This window comes from Ammospiza caudacuta, chromosome 5 (genome assembly GCF_027887145.1).
Source record: "Ammospiza caudacuta isolate bAmmCau1 chromosome 5, bAmmCau1.pri, whole genome shotgun sequence".
Lineage (NCBI taxonomy): Eukaryota > Metazoa > Chordata > Aves > Passeriformes > Passerellidae > Ammospiza > Ammospiza caudacuta.
The window spans coordinates 9,252,020-9,279,590 of NC_080597.1; the positions used below are offsets into that span (position 1 = coordinate 9,252,020).

Genomic DNA, 27,571 nt, shown 5'->3' on the forward strand with positions numbered 1-27,571 from the left:
CCAAGCCAGCTGACTTGAGAGAGTAATGCTTCCTCTCTGAACTGAAAATAAGCTGGAAAATAAATAGTAAAATAGCAGCTAAGCAATATCTGAATAGAATAATATCACTATTGCAGTATATTAATTTCCTTGCTTCTTAATATTATTTTGAGGCTATGTGTTGGCCTTTTCTTTGTGTTTATACTGTGAACCTACAGATATTGTGCAGTTTTCTGTAACTCCTGCTGTTCTATGAAGACAATTCCTGAAATATATTTAAATTTTATATGACTGGCTGAGATTTTTTAAAATTAATTTGCAGATAGGAAGTAAAAGACACAAACTAACTCGATACATTTTCTTTTCTAATAAGTGAATTAAAATATTGAAAGCTATGTAAGTAATACTGAATTAAGCAAGCATTTCTGTTTGTCAGGGGACATCTATACAGACCAGAATGTCACCCAGAGAATTCTGGTGGAGCTTTATATTTTCAGGTGTCTCATAAAAATTCTGATGATCAAGGCAATTGATTGATCATTATTGTACTTCAAACTGAGATCTGTATCCAATTATTTGTTGTTAGAAAGGAAATTCTCTGCTCTGCTTCTTATTTTTTCATACTTGGACAATGTTCTGGGTTCTTGAACATAATCTGCAAATGTTAAAACTTTCAACAAAACCTTTTGTTAAAAATTAAACCTTGTTATTTACAAAATCACACAAATATTAGGAAGTCTTGTAGAATAGAGGTTTACAGAAGTATTCTGTTATAATATTCAGGTTGGTGCAGGTTGCAAGGTGTTTATAAATGTCATGGTTCAGTACTTTACTGCCTATTCACTCCAATTGAATACTTAAAAATATTAATTCAATATATTTTATTTATTTATTTATTATGTATTTTTAGCAGTCAAAAAAGTGATCTAGATTATTATGCCTAATTAATTTTTGTGACCATTAGCTGTATAGAGATAAAAATAATTTTTGAAGTTGGTATACAAAGGAGAGAGTAAGTTGCAAGAGGAAAAGTTTTCTACCAAACAAATCTTGTGCTGAATAGGTTATTTAAAGAACTTCTCTAAATCACAAAGATTCACTTCATGAGGTGATTAGCTAGCCAACAAGCAAATTTTAATTTTTCCTATTTACACTGACATCCATCTCCCCTCAGGAAAATCTTCTGCTTGTTTTCTGACAGCAAAGCTGAGGACATTAATCAGTCACCTTTTGTCTGCTAATTGTACACAGCTCTTGCTGGCTTTAAAGGACATATTTTGGCCTGTCAGGAAAAAAAACTGCGTGTTGGGGCTTGAGTAATCACTGGAATGACAGATCTGTTTTTAATGCAGCCCCTGTTTCCCTGAAGGTCAGACACTTGCCATAAATGCACTCCCATCCTGATTTAAGGGTCGGATTCTGAGAGCAGAGATGTCACCAGTATAACAAAGCTCTCTGTACTACCGTGTGCTCCCATATGATTTGTGCAGCTGTGCCTCATAACCTTTAGAAGAAAACAGAGCTAAACATTCCTCTGACTAATGTTTACCAAAATACTGCAGAATTGAGAATAGCCAAAGAGATACTTTTGGGGGTTTTGTGTTTAATAGATAATTACTTCTGACACTACAGAAAATAAGGGCCTATTTCAACCACAGTATTTATATTTAAGAATCACTGGCAAGATGATATAAGCCATGTCTCCCAAGAAAGCAAAAAAAAAAAAAAAATCCAACAAGTTTCTCTTCTGTTTTTGCATAGAGGAATTACCCCTTTAGTTTGGTAATAATACAGGTGCTTTTTAGAAAACAGAATTCCAGGCTCATCCCAGGGATGTGTGGGATGTGCCAGGACAGGCAGCTTGGCTCTTTGCCACATAACCAGAAGAACCAGAGTTGTTTTTGCTCTTTTCTGAAAAAGACCTCGAATATTTGGAAAATACTGTTTTACCATGATAAAACACCTTTATAGAAGGTCAGTTTGTTCCAGGCAAGAGCAAGTCATACCTTTCCCCACTTTCAGTGGGATTATTCTGCAGTGCAACAAGTATTTACTCCTTGAAAGGGGAATTGTGCATTTCATTCAGTGCAGAGATGCAGTGTAGTCACAATGCTTTTGAAGGGAACAAAAATAGTGATGAAGTTATATCCAAGACAGCAGGACATATCTGACATAATCTGACTGCAATTCAGATTAAAACTGGTGATTTCCTCCATGGTTATCCTTATTTTTCAGGGTTATTTCTAATAGCATACTGTGTTTATGGAGTGTATTTTGTATGCTTGTTTTGTCTGAAGGAAACAAGTAAACCTTTATTTCCACCTTTTGAGTAGGCTTCTAACTGATACACTGACTTTTGGGGCTGGTTATGGTAAAAAATCCCATTTTAGGGGTTTTTCGAGTGGCACCTGCTATGTGTCATAATTAAATATAATCATACAGATCTGATTTATTATGAATGCACTTTTAGAACTTCTTGGGTGTTTTATGTTTGATTTTTTCATTTAGCAGCAAAGCCTGTATAAATCTATTGTGAAAGCACCTTTACCAATACAGATTGTGGAAGATGATCTATTTTAAAATTGCTATAACCCCTGTTATCTATGTAGATATTTTTTTTTCCTTAAAATGTGAAGTATTTTCTGTGCAATTTCCTCATTCTTTGATATTTTAAGAGAAGATTTTATGATGAAAACTAATATCTTATGTTTAGTTATTTAAGGTAAAGATTGAAAAAGAATACATGAAACTCAAGTTTAATTAGATTTATCCGCCTTGTGGAGGAGAGGCTGCTGCAAATTCATTTGGGTTTTCAAATTGTCTGAAGAATTGTCTGTAATTCACTCCTGAAATCTGACCTTATGAGAAGATGTGTGCACATCAGCATAGTTACTCTGTGATTCATCCATCAGAACCATCACAGAAAATCGTCAATTTTCTTAAGTTTTCCTTAAACAAACCTGACTAAAAGTTTCTCCCTTTACATTTCAAGTGCCGCAGTTGAAATAAAATTTTAGTCCTTTACAATATTGGCATAAATGCCTTAGTTATCATATAGGTCATGTAGTCATTATAAAGACCTTGTAATTTATAACCCTTTTTGTAGTAAGAATTCGATCAAACTAAGGAGGAAGGTCAGTACAGCAGAAGAGAAATAAGATGTCTGTCTGGTGGCTGAAACTGACTGTGATTGTAAAAAGGGATTTGAAAACAATATTACTACCAGAAAACACCTTCAAACATCAGTTTAATTGGAAATAACTGTGGCTTATTGGCCCCTCTTATCAAACAGAAAAAAACCCATGTTTTTTCTTGCTATTGATTTTTAATTTCTTACTCTCAAAGGTGACTTTATTGTTGTAGAAAAATCTGTATATGTAATTGGTGTTTCTGCCACTGAGGAAGTGTCAGGAGGCTGGACCCATTTTCATTTTACCCATACACCAGTCCTCATGCTTATTGTCCTAACTGCAATCACAGCAAATTTTTAAAATTAAATAGTGTTTTAAACAGCAGTTTAGCTTCCTGTCCAACTGAGAATTGACACAGACTTCAACTACTGGTTATCTATATTTTGTCTTTCCTGAAATTATTGAATTGGATGCTTTCCAGACTTTAATTTTATGGGTAACATCTCTATTTAGATGAGAAGTCCTTAAACCTTCTGTTGTTGACTGCACCTTTGCTTTCCTCTCTGTGTTTCCATGCATGATGGTAACTCCTTTTGTGATACATCTACTGGCAGTAACCATTGCAACTCACAAAATCTCCTCTTGAAAAGTGAATCCTAATGTAGCTTTAAACCCAAGAGCTCAGATTCTTTGGGTGCTAATCTCATTTGGATTAGAAATTGCCGCTTTTGCTTTACTTAAATTGCCTAATTTTTTTCAACTGTGCACATCCAGTATTTATTTTCTATTAAGTAAATTTGCTCAATTATTTTATTTCTAATAAAGTAGATAGTTACACAACTGACATGATGATGAATGGAAATAAAATAAGAAACCCCTATACCTGCCTTTCAGAAAAGTACTCCATGTGATTGTGAAACTATTGCTTTGGAAGGCCTCTAAATTACTTGCAAATGTCTTGAACAGAAAAGAACTGTTCCCATATAGTACTACATTAACTTCAGTAACTAGACTGGTATTGCAGTTACTGCAGGTTATTACATCTAATATTCAGGTTTTTTTAAATTTATGGTTGACTTTATGGTTCCAGCAGGAGTGCTGATGTGATTCCTGTTGAGGACTGATGTGCTTGCATGGTTTAAATGAGTCTGCTGCAACCAATTTTGGCTCTAGCTTAGAACTATCATAAGGATCTGCCCTCTTTCTAATTCCTTATTCCAGGGGTAGTACATCAAACACACAAATCTGCAGCTTTCAGACCTGAATAATGGATTCACAATGGTTTGGTTTGGTTTGGTTTGGACCTGGAAGGTCATGTTGGGCTCCAACCCCCCCACCATGGGCAGGGACACCTCCAACTGACCCAGGGCACTATCCAGCCCTGCCTTCAACACTTCCAGGCATGGAGCATCCACAGATTCTCTGGGCAGCCTGCTCCAGTGTCCCACCACCCTCTGATTAAAGAAATCCATTCAGCCTGCAAATAACAGTGCAGGGTTTCTACACAATGCTGTTGGTTAAGCCAAGAATTGACAGGTGCTTGGTCTCACTTTGTTATTCACACTGAGGGGCTGATTTTAAAGGTAAAGCTTGGAATTCACTTCATTTATTGGGTAGCAGGCTAGAGTATGTTGTATCTTATATTATTCAAGTTAACATTGTGTGTTAGTGGAGGAACAAGTCCCTGTACCAATTCCTGGTGCACCCTTTCCTCTGTCTCCTTGGTAAATTGGCAGCTTCTTCAAATTCCCTACCCATGACAGGTAAATTATTGTTAATCCCTGGTCTGAGTCATGGGTACAATCTGCTCTCTGAGTCAGATCAGTTTTCAACCCAGATTCACATCAGGGATTGAGTGTCTTAGAGCAGTGTTTATATTAGAAGCTCCATATATCCCTTGTAGATCCAGACTGCAATTTTTCCCACATTGGGGATAGTTCCTATGCATCATGAGACATCAGATCCTGGGATTAGGATGGGCAGGGCTGACTATTCCCCTCTCAGGAAAGAGATCCCAATCCCTTGCCTGGAACAGAGGCTGTACTTTATATTGCATCCCTTACTCCAGATCCATCTACATTGAGAGATTGCAGAAGGCTGGAGATTTGGCAGAGAGAGAGAGAGAGTGAAAAACTAATAGCTGGAGCAACACAATCTCACCTTGAACACAGTGTTTAGGAAAATAATTTGGGAATACAAGGGATAACTTAAAGAGATGCTGGTAGGAGGTGTTCCAGTGACAGAGTTCTTATATTAGCATGTCATATCTCTGTGGATAGGAATTTATGTTAGAAATTAGTGACTTCCAATTATTGATCCATTCCTGTTAAGTCACTTGCAAAATCATGCATCAAAACCAGGGAATTTAGTTTTGAGCTCTTGTAGGTAAAGCTTATGCCCTTAGGCAGTTATTATCAGAACTGTGATATGTGTTACTGTTTTGCAAGTGTGTTTGATTTCGGGAGTCAAGCACAGCTTTCTTCTGAAGGTTTATTATTTGAAGACAAGTGTAAGTGAGAGAGGTTATGAAAATCAGTTTCTTTAATGTTATTAATCTCAAATGAGTGATTTTTTTGCCTTTTTTTTTTTTTTTATAATACTTGCTATATTTTAATGTGCCTTAGAACAAAATAGGGTGTCATTACCATTCTTGTTGCTGAATGTTTTGCTTGGCATTTGATGCAAGGCCTCAATTGCAGGCTGACGTGCCAGCAGCTGAAGCTGAAAACAAGACTGCGGTGGGCAAACTCAAGATTTAATTTCAGAAAGAGTGTTTATATTTTCCCTGGGGCCCCATTAATGGGAGTCCAAACCCTAAACGTTACCACCAACACATTTTAACAGACCAGTTTCCCAGTTTTTAAAGTGTGGTGTCACCTTGAGTGTTTTCCTTTCAACTTTTCCCCCTTCTTCTGACTTTTAAAGAAAAGCAATGAAGTTGTATCATTTTGGGCTGAATTCATTTGGGAATTCAGTGTTGTGTTTGGGGAACATAAATTTCTGTGTAAAGCAACAAGAATTCAAAAATATTTAGTCCTATCTTGTGTTTGTGCATCAGCTATTTTAATAACTCTGCTGCCGCAAGGTACCAGTGCAAAATTTTGTGTTACTGCAGAGATCACCCCCATCCAGTGTGTCCCAGGGGTCCCCACGGTGATGTCCTGAATCCACCTGGTGTCAGGACATCTGAACTTGTGACCAACAGGTCAGTGCAAATAGAGAGTCCTCTGGAGATGGGGTCACTGAGAGTTCCTCAGCTCAGTTCCCTGCTCCTTCAGCTGGGCCTGTTTTGTGGCTTTAATAGGATTAAAGAAACATTTACATTGATGTTTTAGGAGCGTTTTCACACTGCTCCTTTACCCAGCTCAAAGAGCAGCATAAATCCAAAGGATTAAGACAGGGATTTATGGGATGTTGTAGTGTAAGATGAGTTTGGTGCACCTGGCTCTCCTTTTCTCCTCTGTGGATGAGGATCCTGGAGCAGTGTGATGTATCTGCAGGGGATACAGAGGTGAGCCTGGCATTTCTTCCTGAACTTTTAGGTCTCTATAAGCTTTGAAATTATTGTTTCCAAATATTAAAAGGAAATTATAGTCTCCTGTGGAGGAATGTAGTATTTCTATCAATTGATATTAAAAGGAAGTTATAGTCGTCCTCTGTGGAGGAATGCAGTACTTCTGTTGATTGATCCTATCAGGCATTTTTCTTCAGAGGATATTTTGGCATTTTTCTGCCACTTTTCAATAGCAAAACATAATGCATTCAAGAAAATGTTTGTTTTCCTGGAAATTACAGTGCTCTGGTTTTAACAAATGGAAAGGGGGAAAAAATACAATTCTATGCCACTTAGTTTCATTGAAATACAAAGAAAATTGTTAAATAACCAAAATTATAATTTTCAAACTCTTTGAGTGATCATTTATGCTGATGAAAGCGATTTAGTTGAAACTACATACATAGCCTATTGTAGGGTTTTCTGCAATTACTTCAGTGTAAAATTGCCAGAGTTTGAAATTCTTTTCTTAAGTTAAAACTGTTTCATATATCCTTTTGTGCCACAGTGTATTAATCTACAAAGGCTGAGATTATGCCTGTACTCTTTAGTCAGGCGAGATTCCAGCTGAAACTGAAATCGAGTGGTGTTATTACTGAGAAAATATTGTGCTATCAAAGCCAAAAAGGGAAAAAAAACCAGGATGAATTATGATGTTCAGCAAGGAGATGACTGGACACTCCACTATTTCAAAGCTGCTCTTGTGATTGAGATGTATTGTGTTTTTAATCCAATGTGTATCATCTTAATTGCTGTAGGAGTAACTTTGGATTTGCTCTGCAAACACACAATTATTCATCTGGCTCTGTGGATGTGGAGTGTTCACAGGAATAAAGACTTGCAGTGTGCACTGTGCTAATATCACCCAGATCTGTCTGTCTGTGGTTTTCTCATCATCAGGTGATTGGGCACCACCTGAGGTCCAGAGAAAAGCAAGATCTGACACCCAGGGCCCCTCTGTTCTGCAAATATTTGATAAGAAAGCACAGGAGGCTCCCAAAAGTCTCTGTTGTCCATCAGGAAGGCTGTGTGTGACAGGAGGAAGCAAAGCATCCTTACACACCTCTGCCCCCCTGCAAGTGAGGCTCTCCTGTGTTACTCCTGATCATCCCTCAGTGTTAGAGTTTCACGGTGTGCTTCTGGAAATGTGAGAATTGTAACGAGATCGTCTGTTTGAAGATCAGTTGTTTTGTGTTCTCTATGGCTCTCTCAAAGTATGTTTTGCTATTGAGTAGAGAAAAAAATTCAAAGTTCTTGATTAGGTGTGTGTGGGATTAGCCATTTTTAGTGCAACTTGTGACTCTTGTCCAGGGGCATTTTCAAGAGACATTTTGATTAACTAAGAATAGGTAATTTAAAGGAAAAAAAAAAGAACAAGAACAACAAACCCCAGAAAAATCTGTGCATCCATGTGTGCAAATGAACATGAATATCTTGCCATCCTAGTGAAAAAGTTAGGTCAGCTGAATTTTGAAGCTTAAACATTTAATATTCTATTAGACTGAGTAAGTAAATGTTTTGAGGAGGAGGAGAAGGACTTTGGGGATTTTTTTGTCATTCCTGTGAAAATAAAACCTTAATTATTTGCTGTCTTTGTCTTTCAAATTCAGCCATATGCTTGTAACTGTATTTGTTTTTCACCATCATTTCTTGATTCAGAATTTGTGAGAGTGTACAACTAGGTATTTTTGTAACATAACAGCAGTTATAAATTTGATCTTTAAGTTGGTGTAATTTTTTTTACATTGCTTTGTACTAGATGGAAAGTTTAATCATTTCAATATGATCACTTGGATTAATTAAAGCTAAGAATATCATCTGCAGTTTTATTTTCTTAGTCATAGGTCAACTTTTTGGCTTTTTCCAAGTCCCTGCTGTACCATTCTTTTAGCACCAAGGGGATCCTAAAGAGTTTCAGAGAGTTAATGATGGCCGTGCTCAGCAAAGGGTTTTTGGCATGCACCTGCAAGGCTGTCACGCTGCAAAAAAGAAGCAATTGTTCCACCCTGATTGATTTTATTATGAGTTCCCGGTGCAGAGATCAGAAGTTGGGTCACTGTCTCTTCCATCCCTAGATTTTTGTGATACCATTTTAATTACACTGGAATTGAGGCCTAGAGAGACAAGGACAGAAGACAGAAGCCCCTTTTCCCCGTTGTTTCCATGACATGCAGGGGCAGTTTTGTGGTCTCTGTGTTTGTGTTGCAAAGATCCAGAAATCACAGTAATTTTAACGAGGTGCTCTGTGGAATTTCTCTGTCCATGTACCAGGATAGGATTAGCCCAGAGTCCTTGCAGAACCACCACAAATTCACATTATTTGGCAGATTGTCTTGGCTGTCAAGTTTTGAGGGCAAATTACTTTTTTCTCTTGTTCACTGCACAGTTAAAATGAGTAGATAACTTTGTGTTTAAGGATGGTTTATTCTGTTTTAAGCTGTGTTTTCCTACAGCTGAGGAATATTCATAGTTCAGGGTTTGTTTGGGGTTTTTGTGCTCCTTCTCATTTACACCCAAGTCCTTTTATGTGGAGGGAGATACTTAAACCTCAATAGTTTTATCTGCTTACTCTTTTAGCTGGGGAATTGAGACTTTTCATAGTTGGTCATATGCAGGAAAATTCTGAGTATTTTTACCCCAAATTTTGCAGCTTCTTTGCTCTTTTTTTCTAGTTATGTCTTTTGCTGTTTTTATCCTTCTACGGAACTCAGATTTTTAAAAAGTAAATGGGCAAGTTGGCCTTACCATATGTGTTTTGATGAATCTTTCCTATAATTATTTCCTGCGATTAGATTCCTGCAGCAAAGCCAGTGGTAGCAAACTTTGAGGCTTAATTGAGTTGTCTGTGAAGCTAGAGAAATGTGTAAAGAAATAAATTTTCTTACCTACAGCAATAGCAAGATTGGATAGGCAAAGCAAAGGGATGTGGTTTCCTGTTTACTTTTTGCATTCAGATATTTACCTGTGTGTTAGAAATTCAGCAAGATGCTTCAATGAATTATAGTTATAAGTATATATGTTATTTTTCTGCTTTGGCTGCAGGCTACTGACTCATATAATTTGGACAAGTATATTTTTCTCTCCCTTAATCTTTCCCCCCGCCTCACCCTGCTAAGCAACAGTTTCTTCTGGTTTTTTGTTTGTTTTTTTTTTTTTTTTTTATTTTTACTAATGTGAAACATGGTATTGCTGATGTGAAAAACTGCTGTTCTGTTTGTGGTTGTGTGTAGAAGAGGTTTTACAGCAACTTCTGTGAGCTAGAGAGAAGTTTGATAAGAGGATCCACATTTACCCCTGAAAGAATTTTCTACCAAGGTCATTGACATAGAAACCAGGAAAGAAAGAAGGATAAATAAGAGAAACCTGCAACTGTCTATTCCAATAAGCACTTTGTTGGTCTTTCCTGACCAATGAGTAATCTTAGGAGTTTTGTAGGAATGTATAAAAAGCATGCATGCTATAATAAAACAGGGTTTGAAGCCTTCTGAAAATGGAGTGTTGCTTTGTATTGTGACCATCTCACCTACAGCAATTGTATGTGCTGGGTGTAATTTCTCAGCAAAGCCTCGACACAAATTTGCATCTGGAAAAGCAGCAGAACAGCCAGGCAGCTGCCCAAGGGGAACTGCTTTGAGCAATGCACTCTATCCCTGCTGTCGAGGAGTCTGCACTGGCTGGCAGCTGCAGGAAGGATTTGGAGCAGCATGGAGCAGAAAACCTGCAGATTGTTGTTGTGTCCTGCTGGTTATTTCTCCCTCCTTTTCAGAATGTCCTGCCTGTGGTGTTGTAAGTGCTGACGTGCTGAGAGCCTGGGTACTCAGTCTGAGTGTGTTTTGAAACAAGGAGGGCTTGCCTTTGATGACAGTGCTGCAGCTGCAGCTTTATGAGCTGTTTTGCCAGCAGCTGCCCTGAATTTTGCTGCAGTAGCTTGGCTTCAAACTCCAAACTGAGTTTTCCAGTAAAATGTTACTGTCAGTAAAAAACATTGTGTTCAATCTTCTCAATACTGAAGAAGTCCAGTAGTAAATGCGGGCTCAAAAATTTCTGTCTGAATAGTAGGACATTGATTTTTTATTCCCTGAACCTTAATGTATAATTGCTTATCCTAATGCATTTATATTGCCACAGATTTAATGCTATATTTATCACAGATTTGCTTCAGGTTGTTTTTCCTCTAATTTCTTCATGTGAATCCATCATCTGTAGCTTACAATGGTAATTTTAGAAAGATATCTGTATTTCATGTGATATCACCTTTGCCCATGACTTTTAGAATGTCCTGTTTCATCTGGTCACATCTTAAAGTTTCATTAAAATGGAAACCTGGCTGTTAAATCAAGTGATCCTCAAAACCAAGAGGTGAGATTTTTCTGCTTCTGCTGCTGTTTACAAAACTCCAGTGTGTTGTTAGGGGACACTTTGCTTTAGAGGTTGTGGCAGATAGTGTCACAATTTCACAGGAACCTTCAGATAATCAGGATGCAACTGCAGTCTCCTTGATATCTAGGCAGATTAATTACAGCCTGACTAATTTTGTTATTTGTAGCTTCAGCTTTCCATATAACGCAGTTTTTTCACCTCTCAGCCTAAAGCAGTGATTCTCTGCCATGTGTGTTATCACCCACCTGTTACCCTTCTTAGAGGCAAGGAAGTTTTGCTCCTGCTGAGCCTTCTGTTCATGAAGGGTCACATTAGATAGAGATGTTTAGAAAGCACCCATGGCAATGGAGTAGCAGTCATACAACTGTGGTTTCACAGTCATGCACATTATTAGGGTATTTTTTTCCAATTTGTGTACACTGCAAACACTTATGATGCAATGATTATGTCTATTTTACCTACTTATTCATAGATAATGCAAAATACATATTCACAGTAACAAAAAATTGTTCTGATTAATGCCTGTGTTTGCTGTTTGCTTTTCAGTTAGGCTTAATTAATCCAGTTCTGTAGATATCATCTGGGTACTGTAAGGCAATTCTGTGAGCATGACTCAACATGAGCCCATCAGATAACATTTTTTTTATTTGGCTGGATAACAATAGAAATTTTTATGTGTAGGAAGATTGTTGCTGCTTTTAACCAAGCGTGGTTACTGTGGATTAATTTGGAACATGTTTGCATTCTGACAAATGAAACACATCTTTGATAGCAGATCTATCACCCAGCCCTGTTCAGGGCTTTTCAGGAAGCACAGGCTGCTAGTCTTCAGGCATTTTCCTGCAAAGGTGGCAATTTGGGTTTATGAAGCTCCACAGAAGCCCTGTGTAATCTCTGCCAAGTCATTTGTAGCTGTATTAAATCAGGATGTGATAGTGCCCAAGACTGATTTGGTTACTTAAAACAGTTGGAGATTAGGAGAAAACTATTAAGGACTTCTACACTCCGTGAGCGCTCAGGCTCTGACAAGCCTGGATAGAAATCAGTCTGAGTCACTTATAAATCCTTTATTTAGGTGCTGTTGTAAAGCTCTAGTTCTCTTTTTTCATATCAGAGGAAGTGATCTGATGAATTTAGCCACATTGTGGTTAGCCTGCTGCTCATGCCTGCCCTGTGGAGACTGTAATCCATTGTGTTTCAGAAGCTGTGTAGGCATCTGCCAGGGCCAAATATCAACTATTTGTCAGTCAGAGATTTTGGAGACACTGATGGCATGTGTTTCTGTATGTTTGTTTTAAGGATCTTGAATATGCGACTTAAAACCACAACAATCAGATTGCTGGACCAATCAGCAATTATAGTAGCAATTATGGTAACTCCTTTTTTTAGTGTACGGCAATAGTCAATAAATAATCTTTAGAAAAGAACAAACCCCATGTTTGTAACCTGTTAAGTAGATAGGTCACTGCAGAGATGTCTCATATGCTAATGCACATTAATGTTTATTATTATTTTTGTGGGCTTGAAAATGCCTATTTTCTAATTCATGTAGAAAATGCCTACCTTCTACAGTAGTCTGAGCAGATGCTACAATGGTTTTTAGTTCTTTTTGCACTTGATCCAATTTCCTTGATTGAAAGAAAATTTCTTTCTTGTATTTATATGAAGAAAAGTTAGTATTTTCTTACATTCCTGGGTCCAGCTGGGAGACAGTGGAGATTCTGAGAGGTTTGACAGGCTGTTTTCCCACCACCTTCAGCAAACTAGGCAAATCTGTTTTAAAGATGTGTCCAACATATGGTATTATTTTAATGATCAAATTCCAAGCATAAAATCCTTAAGGTTTAGAAGGTGCAGCATTATTTAGTTAAAGGGGGGAAAAAACCCAAACATTTTCACATGGCAATATAATTTATTAAACATCACTATTTCCTAGAGGTTCTCTTTAACACTGATGACTTTCTAATATGGAGGAGATAATGTATAAATTACAGGCATGAAGAACCTTGTTTTTATATACTTAGTAAGTGTTATCAATAGTAGAAATTCACAGGTGGACAGACAAAAATGTCCTGTCCTGGGATTAACTCTAAAATAAGCTCTGCTGCACATATGTACCATATGGATCTGTTTTCCTTCTCATCCATTATAGAAATGAGAGGAAGTAGCTCATTGTTTCCTCATCCAACTCTCAGATTTGCAGGTTCCTCAAGGTAATAATTTTTCTGTATGGTCTGTTTAGTGTGCTAGGGAATTTTTTCAAAGCCTTCTGTTCAATCTGTGGGGAGAAGTTCATGTTAGTGCACCGAGAAAGAGTTCTGAATCCATAGTTTTACTAGAAAATATTAGCATGTGGCTGAATTTCTGAATTTCCTCAGAACCTTTCAGGATTGTGTCACGCTCATTCACTGGAGTGGGTTAATTGTGGTGGGGAGACAATCCCAAACAAAACCTGTCTATATATCATAAAAATTGTACAAAGCTAAGCCTTTGTCTTTGAATTTTCCTCAAAGAGGAGCATTGACCAATCAAGCAGTGAAAAGACACTGATGAGTGTTTAATTACACTGCAAGGGTCTGTTGGACTGTGTTTGTTGGCCAATGTCCAGTACGATCTCAGCACTAAGGTGAAATAGTGCTTTTCTCCATCCATTGGGCCAGCAAGAGTCTGCTAAAGTTAAGGTTTTGATCATACATGAAAAGCCATTATTTTTCCAAAAATACTTTGTCTCTAAAAATATTTAGAAAGAATCACATATTTAAAATGCAACCATTTATTCACTTAGAACTGAAGTTCACACCATTGTTCAGAAAGACCATAACTGTAATTTATAGCTCAGACTGATGCCAAAATCAATTTTAAATAATTACCTATTGTCAGGTAATTATTTTAGGTGCAGATGTAGAGGTGATTAGGAGAAGCAGAAATACCTAAAGGCAAATTCAGTTGCAACATCAATGGTTGACTCCAAGCAAGAAGTTGTGTTATATCTGCATTCCCTGCTCCAGATGCAACCCAGAGTGTTTTGAACTTGTTGTCATTGTCAAGCAAGTCCCTGCACAGAGGAGGAAGGGCCACTGACAACATTTTTTAGTAAATTGTTTATATACATGAACAAATCAAGCATCACTATAATTTCTGCTTTATACTAAGTAATGTATATTCCTGATTCCACTGATTTCCAAGGGACTTAAATTTGTTCCTCTAGTATAGAAAAATTTAGAAAAGTAATCTGTCATCATCAGCACTTTTTACTGGTGTTCTGCTCTCCATGGACACATCCATCTAAGTGCTGATCAAACAGTGCTAAGTCAGAACTATAGAATAAAATGAAAAATTATTCCAGAGTCTTTTCAAGTAATAATAGGAATTGTTAGTTTAGTCCTATAATAATTCTCAAAATTATAAAAAAACATAATCTGAAGTATGCCTGTCATCATTCTTCAATTTCTACTTTCTTTCTTTTAGAGAAAAATTTTTAAATTAGTAAAGTTATATAATACAAAACCATACAGACTAATAGCAAATGGAAATCAGTTTTTTTGCAAACAGCAAACAGACAAAGCTTTAGTAAATTTATCAGCAATAAAAATACCTAGAGAAATTAAGACTAAATTAACTGGGACAAACTATTTTACCAATTATTTAAACAAAGCTTCAATTGTTTTACCTCTGGTGTCAAAATGTCCCCTTTCTATTGAACATTCATCAGAGAGGGGACAGGAAATATATAAGAATGCTTATACTGCAAGTTCTTTGGAAAAGATGAAATTATGCCAGACTGATGTCTATGAATAATTACCTGTGGTTAATAAATATTTAACTTCAAAGAAATGCCTTGGTGATTAATCCTATTCAGGAGCCAACCAGCAGCTACTTGTAAACACTAAATAAATGAAAATCCTTATTATCAGTCCCTTAATTCCACCTTCAGAACCCATTCTATTCACACACCCATCTCTATGTTTTCAAGTCTCCAAAACATTCATTTTGCATTTGAAATTTCTCTGTCTTTGCATGAACAGGATTTTCTTTGAGTAACAAGGATACTTCTGAGGATTTTAAGTCTTCCCCCACTGCCTCTTCCTCCTGCATGGATAAACATAAGTGTAAATATCAGTGCTGGAATAATTTCTTTATGAACTTCTTTACATTTTTCCTGGAAAAATAACAGGACTCAAAAACTTATTTTTGATTTTATGCTGTTAGGGAAATTGCTCTGCTTCATTATAATATGATGGCATTGTTTTTTATTTACTTTATGTGTGATCAACCAGAAAGACACCAATAATAAAAGTACAATTAAAAGCTTTCTTCCTCAACATCTTTGCTCTTATTTTTTTAATCTTTGGTCATTGTATTTGCTGAATTTCATTATAAAAAGAAGATTGCAGTTTTTACTCATGTTAGTATTACAGAGCCAGTTTAGTGAGCTGCTGCTACTGAATACATTAATCCTCTAATTATCATTTGAAGTACAGGTAAATTTTTCAATATGTGTTTGAATAAATGTAGCTACTATTTCTACAGCTGAAAATACACTTGATATTGAGAAGTTGTGTTATCTGAGAGATAATTTTGAAAAATAAACTTTTAAACGGTCATATTTATACAGACAGGAAAACTGAAGAGACAAATTTAACATTAATTTTGTTTTCTTCACTTTTCTGGGTGAACTTCAGGCCATAGTGAGATTAATAATAAAATATACCTTTACTGTAGTGAGATCAGGATTTCATCTCATATGTTTCAGTGCTTAACCTAAAATCATGTTTTCCATGTGCCATTTTGTTAGTTACTAGAATGGGAGAGTATTATTTTGACATACAGCAATTATTTATAGAGTCCTGACTGGGTTTCTCCTCTAATAATTTGAAATGTTTAAAAAAGTTGGTGAATATTTCATAGAGGAAGATGAGTATGAGTGCCATGAAAACAAACCTATTTGCAAGTAGGGGAAGGGATGAAGGATGTGCATGCTGAGTTGTTTGTGTAAGAAACAAATTTCTACTTCAGGCATCACTCATGTAGACTTTTTACCCGGTTCACAGAGAATTTGAAAGGTAAGATAAATCTAGGAAAATGTAGAGCTAAGAATGGTTGTTAACTGTGATTCGGTTTGAGCTATGGGTGGCTGAAGTGATGCAGAGGAACTTCAGGGGATCGGTTGGCTTAAAGTGAAATAGAGCAGGCTGGGGTAGAAGCATTCTCCTGGTGGTAACACAGTGCCTTTTATTTTTCTCTCTTTTTTTCCATTTCTCATATCCAATTCTTGCATCTGCTCAGGAGTTCTGCTGGGGTTTGTGCCTTCAGGTCGTGCCTTGCATGGCCCCAGGGCACATCATCCTGGCTGTGGATGTGACTGGGGTGAGACCCACATCTGAGGGTGTCTCATCCAGGCACCTTTGGCCAGAAGCACTGTGGAAATGCTCTTAGATCTGAGAAGTGGACTGAGGCTTTAAAGAGAGAGGAACAAACAGCACTGAGTGTGTTGGATGGTCCTGCAAGACTCTGGTCATTTTTGGTAAATGAAATCTCTGAAGGATAGTGGGAATTTAAGGAGTGGAATTCAAGGAGTGGTTTTTTTTCCAAATCCCATATATCCACTTTCTCAGCAGGATCTATACTAGTGCCTAGAGAGCAACCTCTGGTTCTTAAGGGAAAAAAAAATCTGTACAGAATTAAAATATACTGTTGTGTAACTTAAAATGATAAAGTTCTGGAACATTGAAGCTTTGAGCAAATTAAAGCTCCATCAACTAGACACAATCTAAATAGTTTGGAACTTTGAACTATGAACTATGAACAATGACAACAGTGACAGTATGGTGTAGGAAAATGCCCTTTCTTGGCAGATCTGAACCAACTTGATGCATAGAATCAGAACAATTGGTTTGGTTTGGTTGTGTGAATGCTCCAGCCCAAATATGTTATTTATACCAATTACATTTGCATAAAAGTTGCATTTGAATTTGCCAGATGTCTGTTTATGTTTGTTTAAATCATGAGGTCATTCCATGAAAGGAGCAGGACCTAAAAACACAGAAAGACTGTTAGGAAAAGTGAGATTTAAAATATCTTATAAATTTTCCCATTTTGTGGTACATTATGCAAGCAGGAGCACAGCGATGTGGAGGCACTCTTCAAGAAGGCTGTGTCCATTGCTAACAGTTCATTAAACAATATATTATATAACAAAGCTTCATTTGTTTCTATTTCCCAGCAAGCCAATTTTCCCATTAGCAAGCATGTTCTCCTTTTGAATACATTCAAATGTACCATTTTCAAAGACAGCATCATTACTTCTCTTTTTGTGTTATGTGAAGATCCCAAGTCTTTCTGGTTTATTTTGTCATTTACTGTAGCCTTGAAGATTTTTAGAATGCCCTGCTCAAGGCAATGCATATTCATAAACTGAGCAAACAAGGAGGAACTGAATTCTCAAGTGTTATGTTATTGCATTTACATAAATGTTTAACAAGCAATAAACTTTTCTTATGCACAAATGCAAACTACCAACTAACCACTTGAGTTCAACAAAGGCTCCTCAAATGTGTACTTAATTCCTTTGAGACTTTTAAAATCTTGCTCAAGCCTGAAGAAATTCTGGTTTGTTCATGCTGCAGCCAATCACTACACACATTAAACATTTACTTTAGTACTTGGTGAAATAAATTTAATCCTATACAATTTGTGATTGCAGCCTTGGTAAAGAAATTGAACAGCAGCATATCAGAACACACATCTGGTGAGCTACTCTGGTCCCTTTAAAGCAGAATTTGCAAGGAAAGGCTGCATGGAAAGAAAATGGAGAGTTTAGCCAAGGCTCGTGGTCAAAGCTCAATAAAGAATTGTCTAGGAGTATAATGATATAACATGCAATAAAAGGAAACCACCAAAATTCAGTTTCATGCTGAGCTTCTCCAACTGATTTACCTGCCAGAAGCAAGAGAATCTGATGACCTCATGTGAGAATTATATTAATTAGAGAAAGAGGTATCTCATGTTCCTCCTTAACATGCAATAAATGATATTATGTGAACTGTGCTGTATCTGTCCATTCATTCCCCAAAGAAATTTGGATCACAAGCACAAAAACATATCTGCAAGCTTCCCCAAGCAAAATATTTTGGTCCAGAAGATACAGAGGAGGCAAGATACTTTTCAAATCAGAGAAAATGCACCAGCACAACAGAGTGGGGTTTTTTGTTCCATTGTTCCACACTCTTCCAGATACAGCTTCTTTAGAGATTAGTTTGCTGTTTCTTCCATTTTCTTGTCAGTAGCAGCTGTTAGTTGAATATGTGAAGAACAGACTTTTTTTACATTTATTTGAAGTAGATGTGCTTTAAAATCTGCTGTAAATCAGCGGGCCAGGTTCTCCTCAGGCTGTGTATGGAGCCCTCATGCCTGCTTTTGCAGAGAGATGCAGAATTTTGAGCAGCAGAAGCAGAAACACAGGCGGACCAGGTGGGATGGGGCTCTGAGCAACCTGGTCCAGTGGGAGCTGCCCCTGCCCATGGCAGGGGATTGGAGCTTGATGTTCTTTAAAGTCCTTTCCAACCCAAACCATCCTGTGATTCTGTGCTTCTGTTACTGAAGGAGAGTTTTATGATTGTGTGGTGTTTGGAAAATACTTGTGTTTTCTGCTGGTGGCTGGATTTGATGCATTCATGTCTGTTGAAACAAATTGCCAGAATATTCTAACTACCCAGTTTTGCATAAATTAGAGGAACTTGTGGAGCAGAAAAGCACAGGGTCATAAAAATGTTTCCCTTTGTGTATTAAATCACAGTGCTGCAGCTTTTTCCTGAGAGCATTTGCAAAGTGAAGTGGGAAGCTGTCACTATCCTTGCCTTGCATTCTGTGTTATGTTTTTTAAAAAGGCTATCTGTTATTAAAAAAAATGGGCATTCAAGTGACTGCTAGGGCAATTAACTGGACTGCTGATTGATAAACAGATCAGTTTTTGTTGAAAGCTGTAATTAAAGCTGTGAGTCCGAAATATAAGAGTCAGGATACACTTTCTTGAAAAACCTTCAATTTTCCATTGCATGTGAACCTGTGCACAATAATCTGGCAGAAGTGCTGACTTCTTCAAAATTCCATTACTTCCTTTCCCTTGAGAGACATAATTTTTATGCCATATTAACCTTGTACCACTACTTTTCAGTCTCACCCTGTGTTGTCATTATATGAGTATTTAGATGAATTTGGGCTGATTAAAGGACAGTCAGATTGAAAACATCTCTCAGTTTTGATAATATTTGTTTGACGTCTGAACTTCAACATCCAAATGGAAGGAATTTTGCAGTGCATTTTATTCATTAATTAATGTTTAAAAAATTTAAATGCTTTTCAGTAAACCATATTTTTGTCCTTTATGTGATAAACCCTGCCAAATCTTGCTATGGTGTTCTTATCTTTTTTGGTGGGGAAGATTGTCTATACAGCAAAGATATATTTATATATATATATATAGTTCACATTGCTTGGCATTAGGGGATAAAATGTAGGAACAAGTGAAGTAAATGGCAAGTATGTTGAATTTTCCTCTGGGAACAACTTTAATATGCTGCCATTTAAATTACAAGTAGGCTTTGAAATTTTGAATGTGCCGTCATATGTAGTGATCACTTTAAACCCAAAGCAGTGTTTCTATAAATCAACAGCTGTAATTTCCATGGGGATTTACCTAGCATGGCAGTTAGGCTGTTTAGCATTCTCAAATAGATTATGTGGAATTTCACAGCTTTAAAGTTACTTTTAGCCTTGTGTACATTTTAATTTGGAGAAAATCAAATAATCCATTGAAAAGTTGTTATTAAATGATACACATTGAAATTACTTAGGTTCTTTAGTTGTTGAATTTTTGTTGTTTAATGTGGTTGGTTTTTTGCTGACAAACCCTGGCATTTATTTTCAGGTTTTCTTAAAGTTAATGAATCATTTTTTTTTTTCTTTTATTTCAACAGCTTGATGAAGTTGTCCGTCAGAGAAATCTGCATAGTTTGGAACTTTTCCTTTCATGTGCACAGAAGCAGTTAAATGTTTTATTAAAGGAAGAGCCAACCCCAGCAGAAAACAGAGACTGACATTCTCAGTGCTGATGATACAGTGTGATTTGTGAAGCTGCAAATCTCCATCTAGCAAATGATGACTGTATTCCAATATTTTTGGATTGTATCATTGAGTCAAGATTGATCTGAAATTCTTGATAGAAATGTTTGTGGATCATGTTCTTCTATTTATTTATTTATTTTACTACTATTATCAGATAGCAAATGTGAGAGGGAAAAAAACATCCTTGGAAAAAATTAGTTTATTTAGGGTTTGTTTTATTTAGGATTTTGCTTTCATTATATTTTCTAGTAGCCCATGTCAAAAATTTCCGTGTTATGTCTGAATTTTTAACATTTCCCTGTTATGTCTGTTTTAAATTTGGCACCATGTGTTAATGTGATTCACTGTTATTTTTTTAAAAAAATTGGAGACAAACATAAATGTTTGTTGATTGTAGGTACAAATCCATCTCTATTTCTAAAATATCTACCCAAGTCCATTGCCTCAGGTGAACCTGAGTAGCTTATTATTTCTTACTGCTTTTGATGTAGAACAGAAGAATCAATACTGAAACATAAGAGCGTTGTCAGGCATTTTTAAGTCATTTATAAACAAATCCAGCTCTAGGAACAGAAAAATTTAAAAACTAAACAGTCTGTCTGTTTAGGGTAGTGTTAAACATTACCATGACCAATGTATAGTATGTATTTCATTTCTGTTTTACAGAGCTAGTTCAACTCCAAAAGTCATTTTTCTCATGAAATTACGATTAATGTGACTGACCTCAGTTTCAGGAAGAAGATGTATGTAATTATGTGGAGACTGATACTGCACTGCCTCAGTGGAATTTCTGACACAACAAGGAGTGCAGCCTGCTGACCTCACATGCCCTTTCTGAGCGCATCCAAGGAAGTAGAAAAATTCCCCACTGACATTACTGGACTTTGGAACACTCATAGGACTTTTCTAGTCCTGCAAACAGCAGATGGAATGGAATTTCTGTGCCTACACTCTATTGATTGTAGAACTGGGGCCTTAGCTGTAAAAGAGCTCTGAATGAAGTAAAGGAAAGTAAGTGTTCATGCTTAGGTACTTAAATAAAGAATGATCTCTCTTACAGTGAGCTTACAGACATTTTTTAAGTGTGGTTCTTCTTCTTTGGAGGTGTTTTGGGGTTTTTCATTGAGCTGATTTTTTTTCATCAGCACTTTTCATAAATTGCTTTCTTGTAGTAATAAGGAACACCAAATGGTTGCACATGTATGAAATATGTACTGCAGAATGTTAACGTTTTTATTTAAATTTTTCTGTGCTTCATTTTTGTAATCAAACCCAAAGGTTTTGTCTTTTGTATACACAAAGGTTCACTGAAGAAGTAAACAGTGCTGGTTTTACTAGATGATAATCTTACCCTGCAAATGGATTAAAATCCAGTCTTCTCTTTGATACTTGATTGACTGATCAGTTTGCATTTTTTCTGGCTGACAAGAAAATCCTGTAGTGGTAACAAGTTGCCTACTCATTTCCTGTTCCTAAACCAGTGAAATTTTTGTCTCTGTAACTGCACCAAAGATGACATAGATGTCCCCATGGGATCTTCTGAATGCCAAGGTACTGTAGAAGGAAATTGATTGACTAGTGCTTTCTCCCAATGTGTGTTTAGTTGTGGAAAATGTGGTATGAGCAGATTCCTAGATGATCTTCTTGATTTTGTTCTAGGCCTGTACATGAAACAATATTCCTTTTATAATTCAGACATCCAAGTGTTCTCTTTCAAAGCCAGAGCCTGTTAATCAGACTTTTCCTAATTCAGAGATATTTGTATTCTGACTTGCAACACTGTGTAAAATCACTTTTTGAAGAAGCTTATGATTGGAGTCAATAAAATTTCACTGGCAGCTGTGGTGCATCTTTCCCACTAGATCATTTGTTATTTAATTTCAGCTCTTGAATATTGTGGTGGTCACACAGAACTGTATGTATTTTTTCCTTATCTCTGACAGTTTTAATCCTTTTATCTTCCTGTCTATCCTGCAAGCAAAATTACAGACTAGATCACTAGACCAGATTGGGAGCTGGGGTTACATTCAGAACTCCAAGACTCAGAGAGCAAATTTACTTATACAGCAAAACCAGACCTATTCAGTAGGTGAGCTTTGCAGCATACAATAACTTCCACCTTCTCCATACCTCATCCAAAGCTTTAAAGCTTAGGGATATTTTTCATTATTTCTATCTAACCACTGGAGAGTGCAGTTTGCAGAAATTTGGGAGACGGGAATCAGAATCACAGAATAGCCTGGATTGGAAGAGGCCTTAAAGATCATCAAGTTCCAACCCCCTGCCATGGGCAGGGACACCTTCCACCATCCCAGGTTGCTCCAAGCCCCATCCAGCCTGGCCTTGGGCTCTGCCAGGGATGGGGCAGCCACAGCTTCCCTGAGCAGCCTGTGCCAGGGCCTCAGCACCCTCACAGAAAGGAATTATTTCCTAATATCCAATGTGAACCCGCTCACTTTCAGTTTAAAGGCAGGAACAAGTTTGCTAAATCCATCCTTTTTTTAAATTATTTTTTATTCCTACATGTAGACTGGAAATTGACATAAAAGAGAAAATACCATGTTGTACGTCTGTGGGGGTAGAACTTCATCTGCCTCTGAGGCCTGGCATGTAGTAGTAAATATTGGCCAGACTGTACTGGGAGGAAAAGAAACCCTGGAACTAATCCTCAGAATCAAAATGCAAGAACTAAAACATCAACAAAGCTCAAATAATAAACATTTTATCTTTATGGTCATATACTTCATATTAGAAATAAACAATAAATCTTTTTATATAAAGACATGTTGGACAGTTTGCATTAGAAGAGACTTAAAAAGCAGGGCAACAGTAGTGCCAGTGTTTAGAATGCTGTCTTTCCTTGGTGTTAGTCAGGGTCACTCTATCTTAACACTTTTACTCCATGGTCTGGAGCTGAGCAGTTCTAGACTTTGTGATTTGTGTGATTTGTAGCCGATAGTTTACACAGAGTTAATACTGAACATTGTGGCATCATACAGTCCAACACATTTGTGTTATATTTCTGTGGATTTTTGTTGGCTCCTTATCTGCTTCCACTGCAGGATTCTAGATTGGCTCTGAGACCATGTTTGTGCAAGTCATGCACAAAAGGGAATAATGGGCAAGGGTTTTTGTGTACTGTCAATATGGGAATATTTTAACTTTTGCCTTGCTGTAAGAATCTCATTGACAAATTACCATTGAATTCCTTCACTTCCATGATTAGGTGGCAGAACAAAGAAGAAGCAGTAGTCATTCCAGAGGCTGAAATCACTTTAGTATTTTGAATTTTGTGTGCATCTTTACATTGGCATCTGATCAGCAGTGTGTCATGTCCTGCCAGCTCAGTAAATGATGAGGTTAATTCCTGACTGTCTGGAATCACCCATGCAGACATGACCTTAGAGAGCCTAATTCCTTTTCACACCAAAAATCCCTTACAGCACTCGAGACCCTGCTCTTCCTCTATTTCCTGTGCTCACATTTGAGCTTACAGATCTTTCTCTACTCGTTTGATGAAGGGAGTATGAGTAAGACTTTGTCTTATTTCCTGGAACGACTTAGCCACCTATATAAATAGTTCATCAGGGGGACTCATATAATTTATGCTCACTTTCAGATCACATACAGTGTCATTGCAGTTATCAAATGGGCTTAGTTTAGGTACTGGAAACTCCACTGCAGGAGTGACATAATGTGTGGATGGGATTGTCTTAATTTTTTTTTTTTGTAATGTGGACATCCTGAATACTGTATAGAAAGATTTTATAACATCTGTGGCATTCCTTTTTCGTCAATGGTCCATAAATGTGCCAAAGAAATACTGGAAAACACTTTTTACATTGGTACAATTCATGCCTTGCATACAATTTAATGTTCTTGTGGGAATTGACAAAAAAAAATGTTTTCTTTTCTGTGCTCTGCCCAAGAATATTGTTCTTTTGAGGCTTCAAGAAGATTCATCTGCTACCATTGTTTTCATTGTTTATTAATTTTAAAGCCCACATAAAGCTAATAGTCCTGCTGCTGAATTAGAGTCATATTTGAACAGTAGAACATCATAGGAAAACCACCCAAGTTGCACTATCACGTTTTGTGTTTTGCTGAGTTGCTCAGGTTTTGTATTTGTTTCACCATTCTTGATAAATCATTCTTGTGATAATAATTATAATTATAGTTATTATCCTATGATAGTAGTAATAATAGCAACAATATTTTTCTATACTAGATGTGGTATTGATGTTTTATCCATGCCTTAACTGCTGTGTAATTGTAACCATGTTAATATGCATCAAAGATTCACATTAGCTTATATTGCCTGTAATTCCTCACATTTCAGACTTACGCAACCAGCATTTTTAGATGCTTTCCATTATCTGGAATGAATAATACAATGCACAAACTATCACTGAATAAACACTCAAACTATTCTTTTTTTCCAGATGACAATTTTAAACAGTGCAGCAGTGAACACTAGTAAAACAATGAGATGTTTATAAATGCACATATCCTAAAAATATGATTCCCAACAAAATGCTAGAAATTTATCTTTTTTTCAGATTTGATAATGAATCTGTAGTAATAGGTATAGAACACTGTCAGAAGTCAAATCATTGGCATTTAATCTCTTTCCTCATGTTGAAATATTTTGTCTTCTCTCAAAAGCCAAAGCAAAGGGCATTCTTTTTTCAGCAATGGTCCATTGATGGTCATCAAATGCCTCACTGCACTTAAAAAGAAACTTGTCTTAACTGACCCCCTTTACACAATGCTGTAGGAGGCTCTTTAACCCAGGGAGAAAGAGAACTGTTTTTGCTGAATGAACTTTGAGAGATATTCCAGTTCTTGTGCTACTACCAAATTAGGGCACTGGTTAAGTGTTCACATCAATGTTGCTGCATAAATTTTCCAGAAGATGGCTGGTCATGGTGATATATGGTCAGTCTCTATTTTTGTGGCAATAATTTTAAATATTCCATTACTTGAACATCCCAGTCTTTTATTATGATCATAGATTACATATTTAGAGCATGATTGGGAAGCACTGGCTCCCAGGAAGTCAGCAGGAATTCTGCTGGTGGTTATTTACAGCTCAAAATATCTTCCACATTTCTTGCAATTCTGACCGTAATGAATATAATGCATACAGTTCTGTCTTTGTATGGTTCAAGAAATTAGGAGCAGATTTTATGATCAGTTCTTTGAAGAAAATGTCAGCACTTTTTCTGTTGATGGTGTTGGCTGGAGATGTTGGTGAGGGAAAAACTTGTGTGTCATTATTACTACACTACTGGTCATAAAATAATATGAAATGAGAATTTGCACTTCAAAATTACATCCAAAACCCCAAAATAAAATAAAAATATTTTAAATTAAATTAAATCAATTATAAAAATGGAAGCTTATGCTTTTTAAAACTTGGAAGCATTGCAAGGTTGACGCTCAAATACATTAGTCTGACAAATGTTAATGATTTCCTGAGCATCCTCAGCAGGATGTTTTAGGAGCTTCTCTGGAGCTTGCTGGGGATACCACTGAATCAGGGTGATGAATATTCTTGCTTCATTGTCACGCTAGTATTAAAAACAAAGTTATATACATAATAGAGAAGTCTTTATGTGTCTGGCAAATAAAATGGAAGAGGATCCAGATGTCGTGTCATAAGATAATGTGTCATCTAATCATCTTCTTGGGAATCAGAAATACATTTGCTTCTCAGATTAAATAATTTTTCACTTGCACAGATTGGAACAAAAATTCCTGTAAGCTCCAGACAGCAAGTGCAGAAGGTACTGATGGTTGCACGGGAATGACAAGACTACTCAGAAGAATAGAGATTATCACAAGCAGGGTGAGCATCAATTTCACTCAATTTGGCTATATCAATATGTAATATAAATGTCATAGTCAAAAAGTGTGAGCACATTTTTAACACCATTTTTCTTCAACAATTTTTTCAAAGAACAGGTGAGTTGAAGGCAGAGGGGACAGTCATTCTCCTCAACATTTAGGAAATATTCAAAAGGATGATTAATTGAGTGAGTGAGTGATTGATTGATTGTATGTTGGGACCAAATGTTGATATTTATTTTGAATTATAAGCATCCAGAATTTTGTGCTGATTTTTACAGAGGAATCGTGTAACTCAGTTGTCTCTAGCAATTATATGTTTTGATCAAATTTTTCCTCTTGGTTAAACTGCTAAGTGGATTAAAGTCTTTTGTATCCCTCGTATACTCTTGGTGTTATGCAAAATTTACTCACGACCATCTCCAGGACAAAGCTTAGAAATTTCAGTTAATAACTTTAAAAAAGCTTTTCTATGTTATAGCAAGAGTTGGTCCACACTTTGTAGACTTCCTGTTGTTGGCTCCATGAAATAAACACATTTTTCCTTTAAAGAAGGCAAAACTGGAATGCCAACTGGTTTGGTTTTATTAATCAAGAAAGCCTGTTGGTCAGTTGTGTTTCTCACAGTGCTCTGAAAAGAATACTTACTGTTATGAAAGCGTCCAGAAATCGACCAGAACAGATGTGTGTGCTGACTTTACAAGTCAAAGTTTGCTGGTGGATTTTACTCCTGCTGTTAAATACCAAGGCCAGGATTTTGCTCATTGTTTCTAGCTAATGTTTTGCCTTCTTCACAATGGAGCTTTGAGGGAAAGTCAGCTATACCACCCTCAGAAAGGACTCTCTGATGAAGAAAACCACTGAAAAGTATTGCAGCCTAGAGTCCAGCTGGGAATGTGGTGCGTCCATCTCCAAAGACACAATTCTGTCAACTTCTCTAGCCAAATCTGTCATTGTACTCCAAGTTTGCAGTGGGAACTCCCCCACTTTACATAGGTTATGGTGTTCTGAGCCTCAGAGGAAGTGTTTTAGCACAATTGCTCAATGAGGATACATCTGGTACACAGCAGTGCTTCCTGAGATGCTGTGCTACTGTCTTGGCCTTTTAATGTTGAATTTTCTGTAGCTGCCTCTTGGGCATTGTGTTAAACTCACTTCAGATACTATACTGAAAGAAAACTTCGAAAACTCTTGAATTTTCTGTTCTTTTTTATTAGTGAAAATCTCTGATATGTCTTTGCACAGAGAAGGAGGAGGTTGTCAGTACCGCAAGACTTTTGTCATTCTTCTAGTGACAGGTATGGTGTGGAGATTACAGTGCATCTTCAAACACAAGTCCTTTGTCCTTAATGCTTAAAAATGGCTGATGGGACGGAATGAGTCCTCCTCAATTTAGGAATTTGGGATTTTTTGCAGAAATGGTATCACGTATGATTCAACTTTAGGTTCAGATTTGGTAGCAATGTGGTGTGTTAGCAGAGTTCTTTTGACAGATTTGAGGAATTGCTCACTTTCTACCCTTGTGTTTTCCTCTCATTAAATGGCCTGTAAACTA

General features: G+C 36.7%; 1 protein-coding gene across 1 annotated transcript in view; it reads left to right on the forward strand.

The window, feature by feature from the left end:
• The window catches only part of CCDC91 (coiled-coil domain containing 91), a 112,185-nt gene extending 90,897 nt beyond the window's left edge, over positions 1–21,288 (forward strand). The window contains exon 13 of the mRNA XM_058805474.1: positions 20,019–21,288. Within this exon, the coding sequence (XP_058661457.1) occupies positions 20,019–20,138 (120 nt within the window). The 3' untranslated portion in view covers positions 20,139–21,288. The remainder of the gene's footprint in view (positions 1–20,018) is intronic.
• Positions 21,289–27,571: the final 6,283 nt, after the last annotated feature.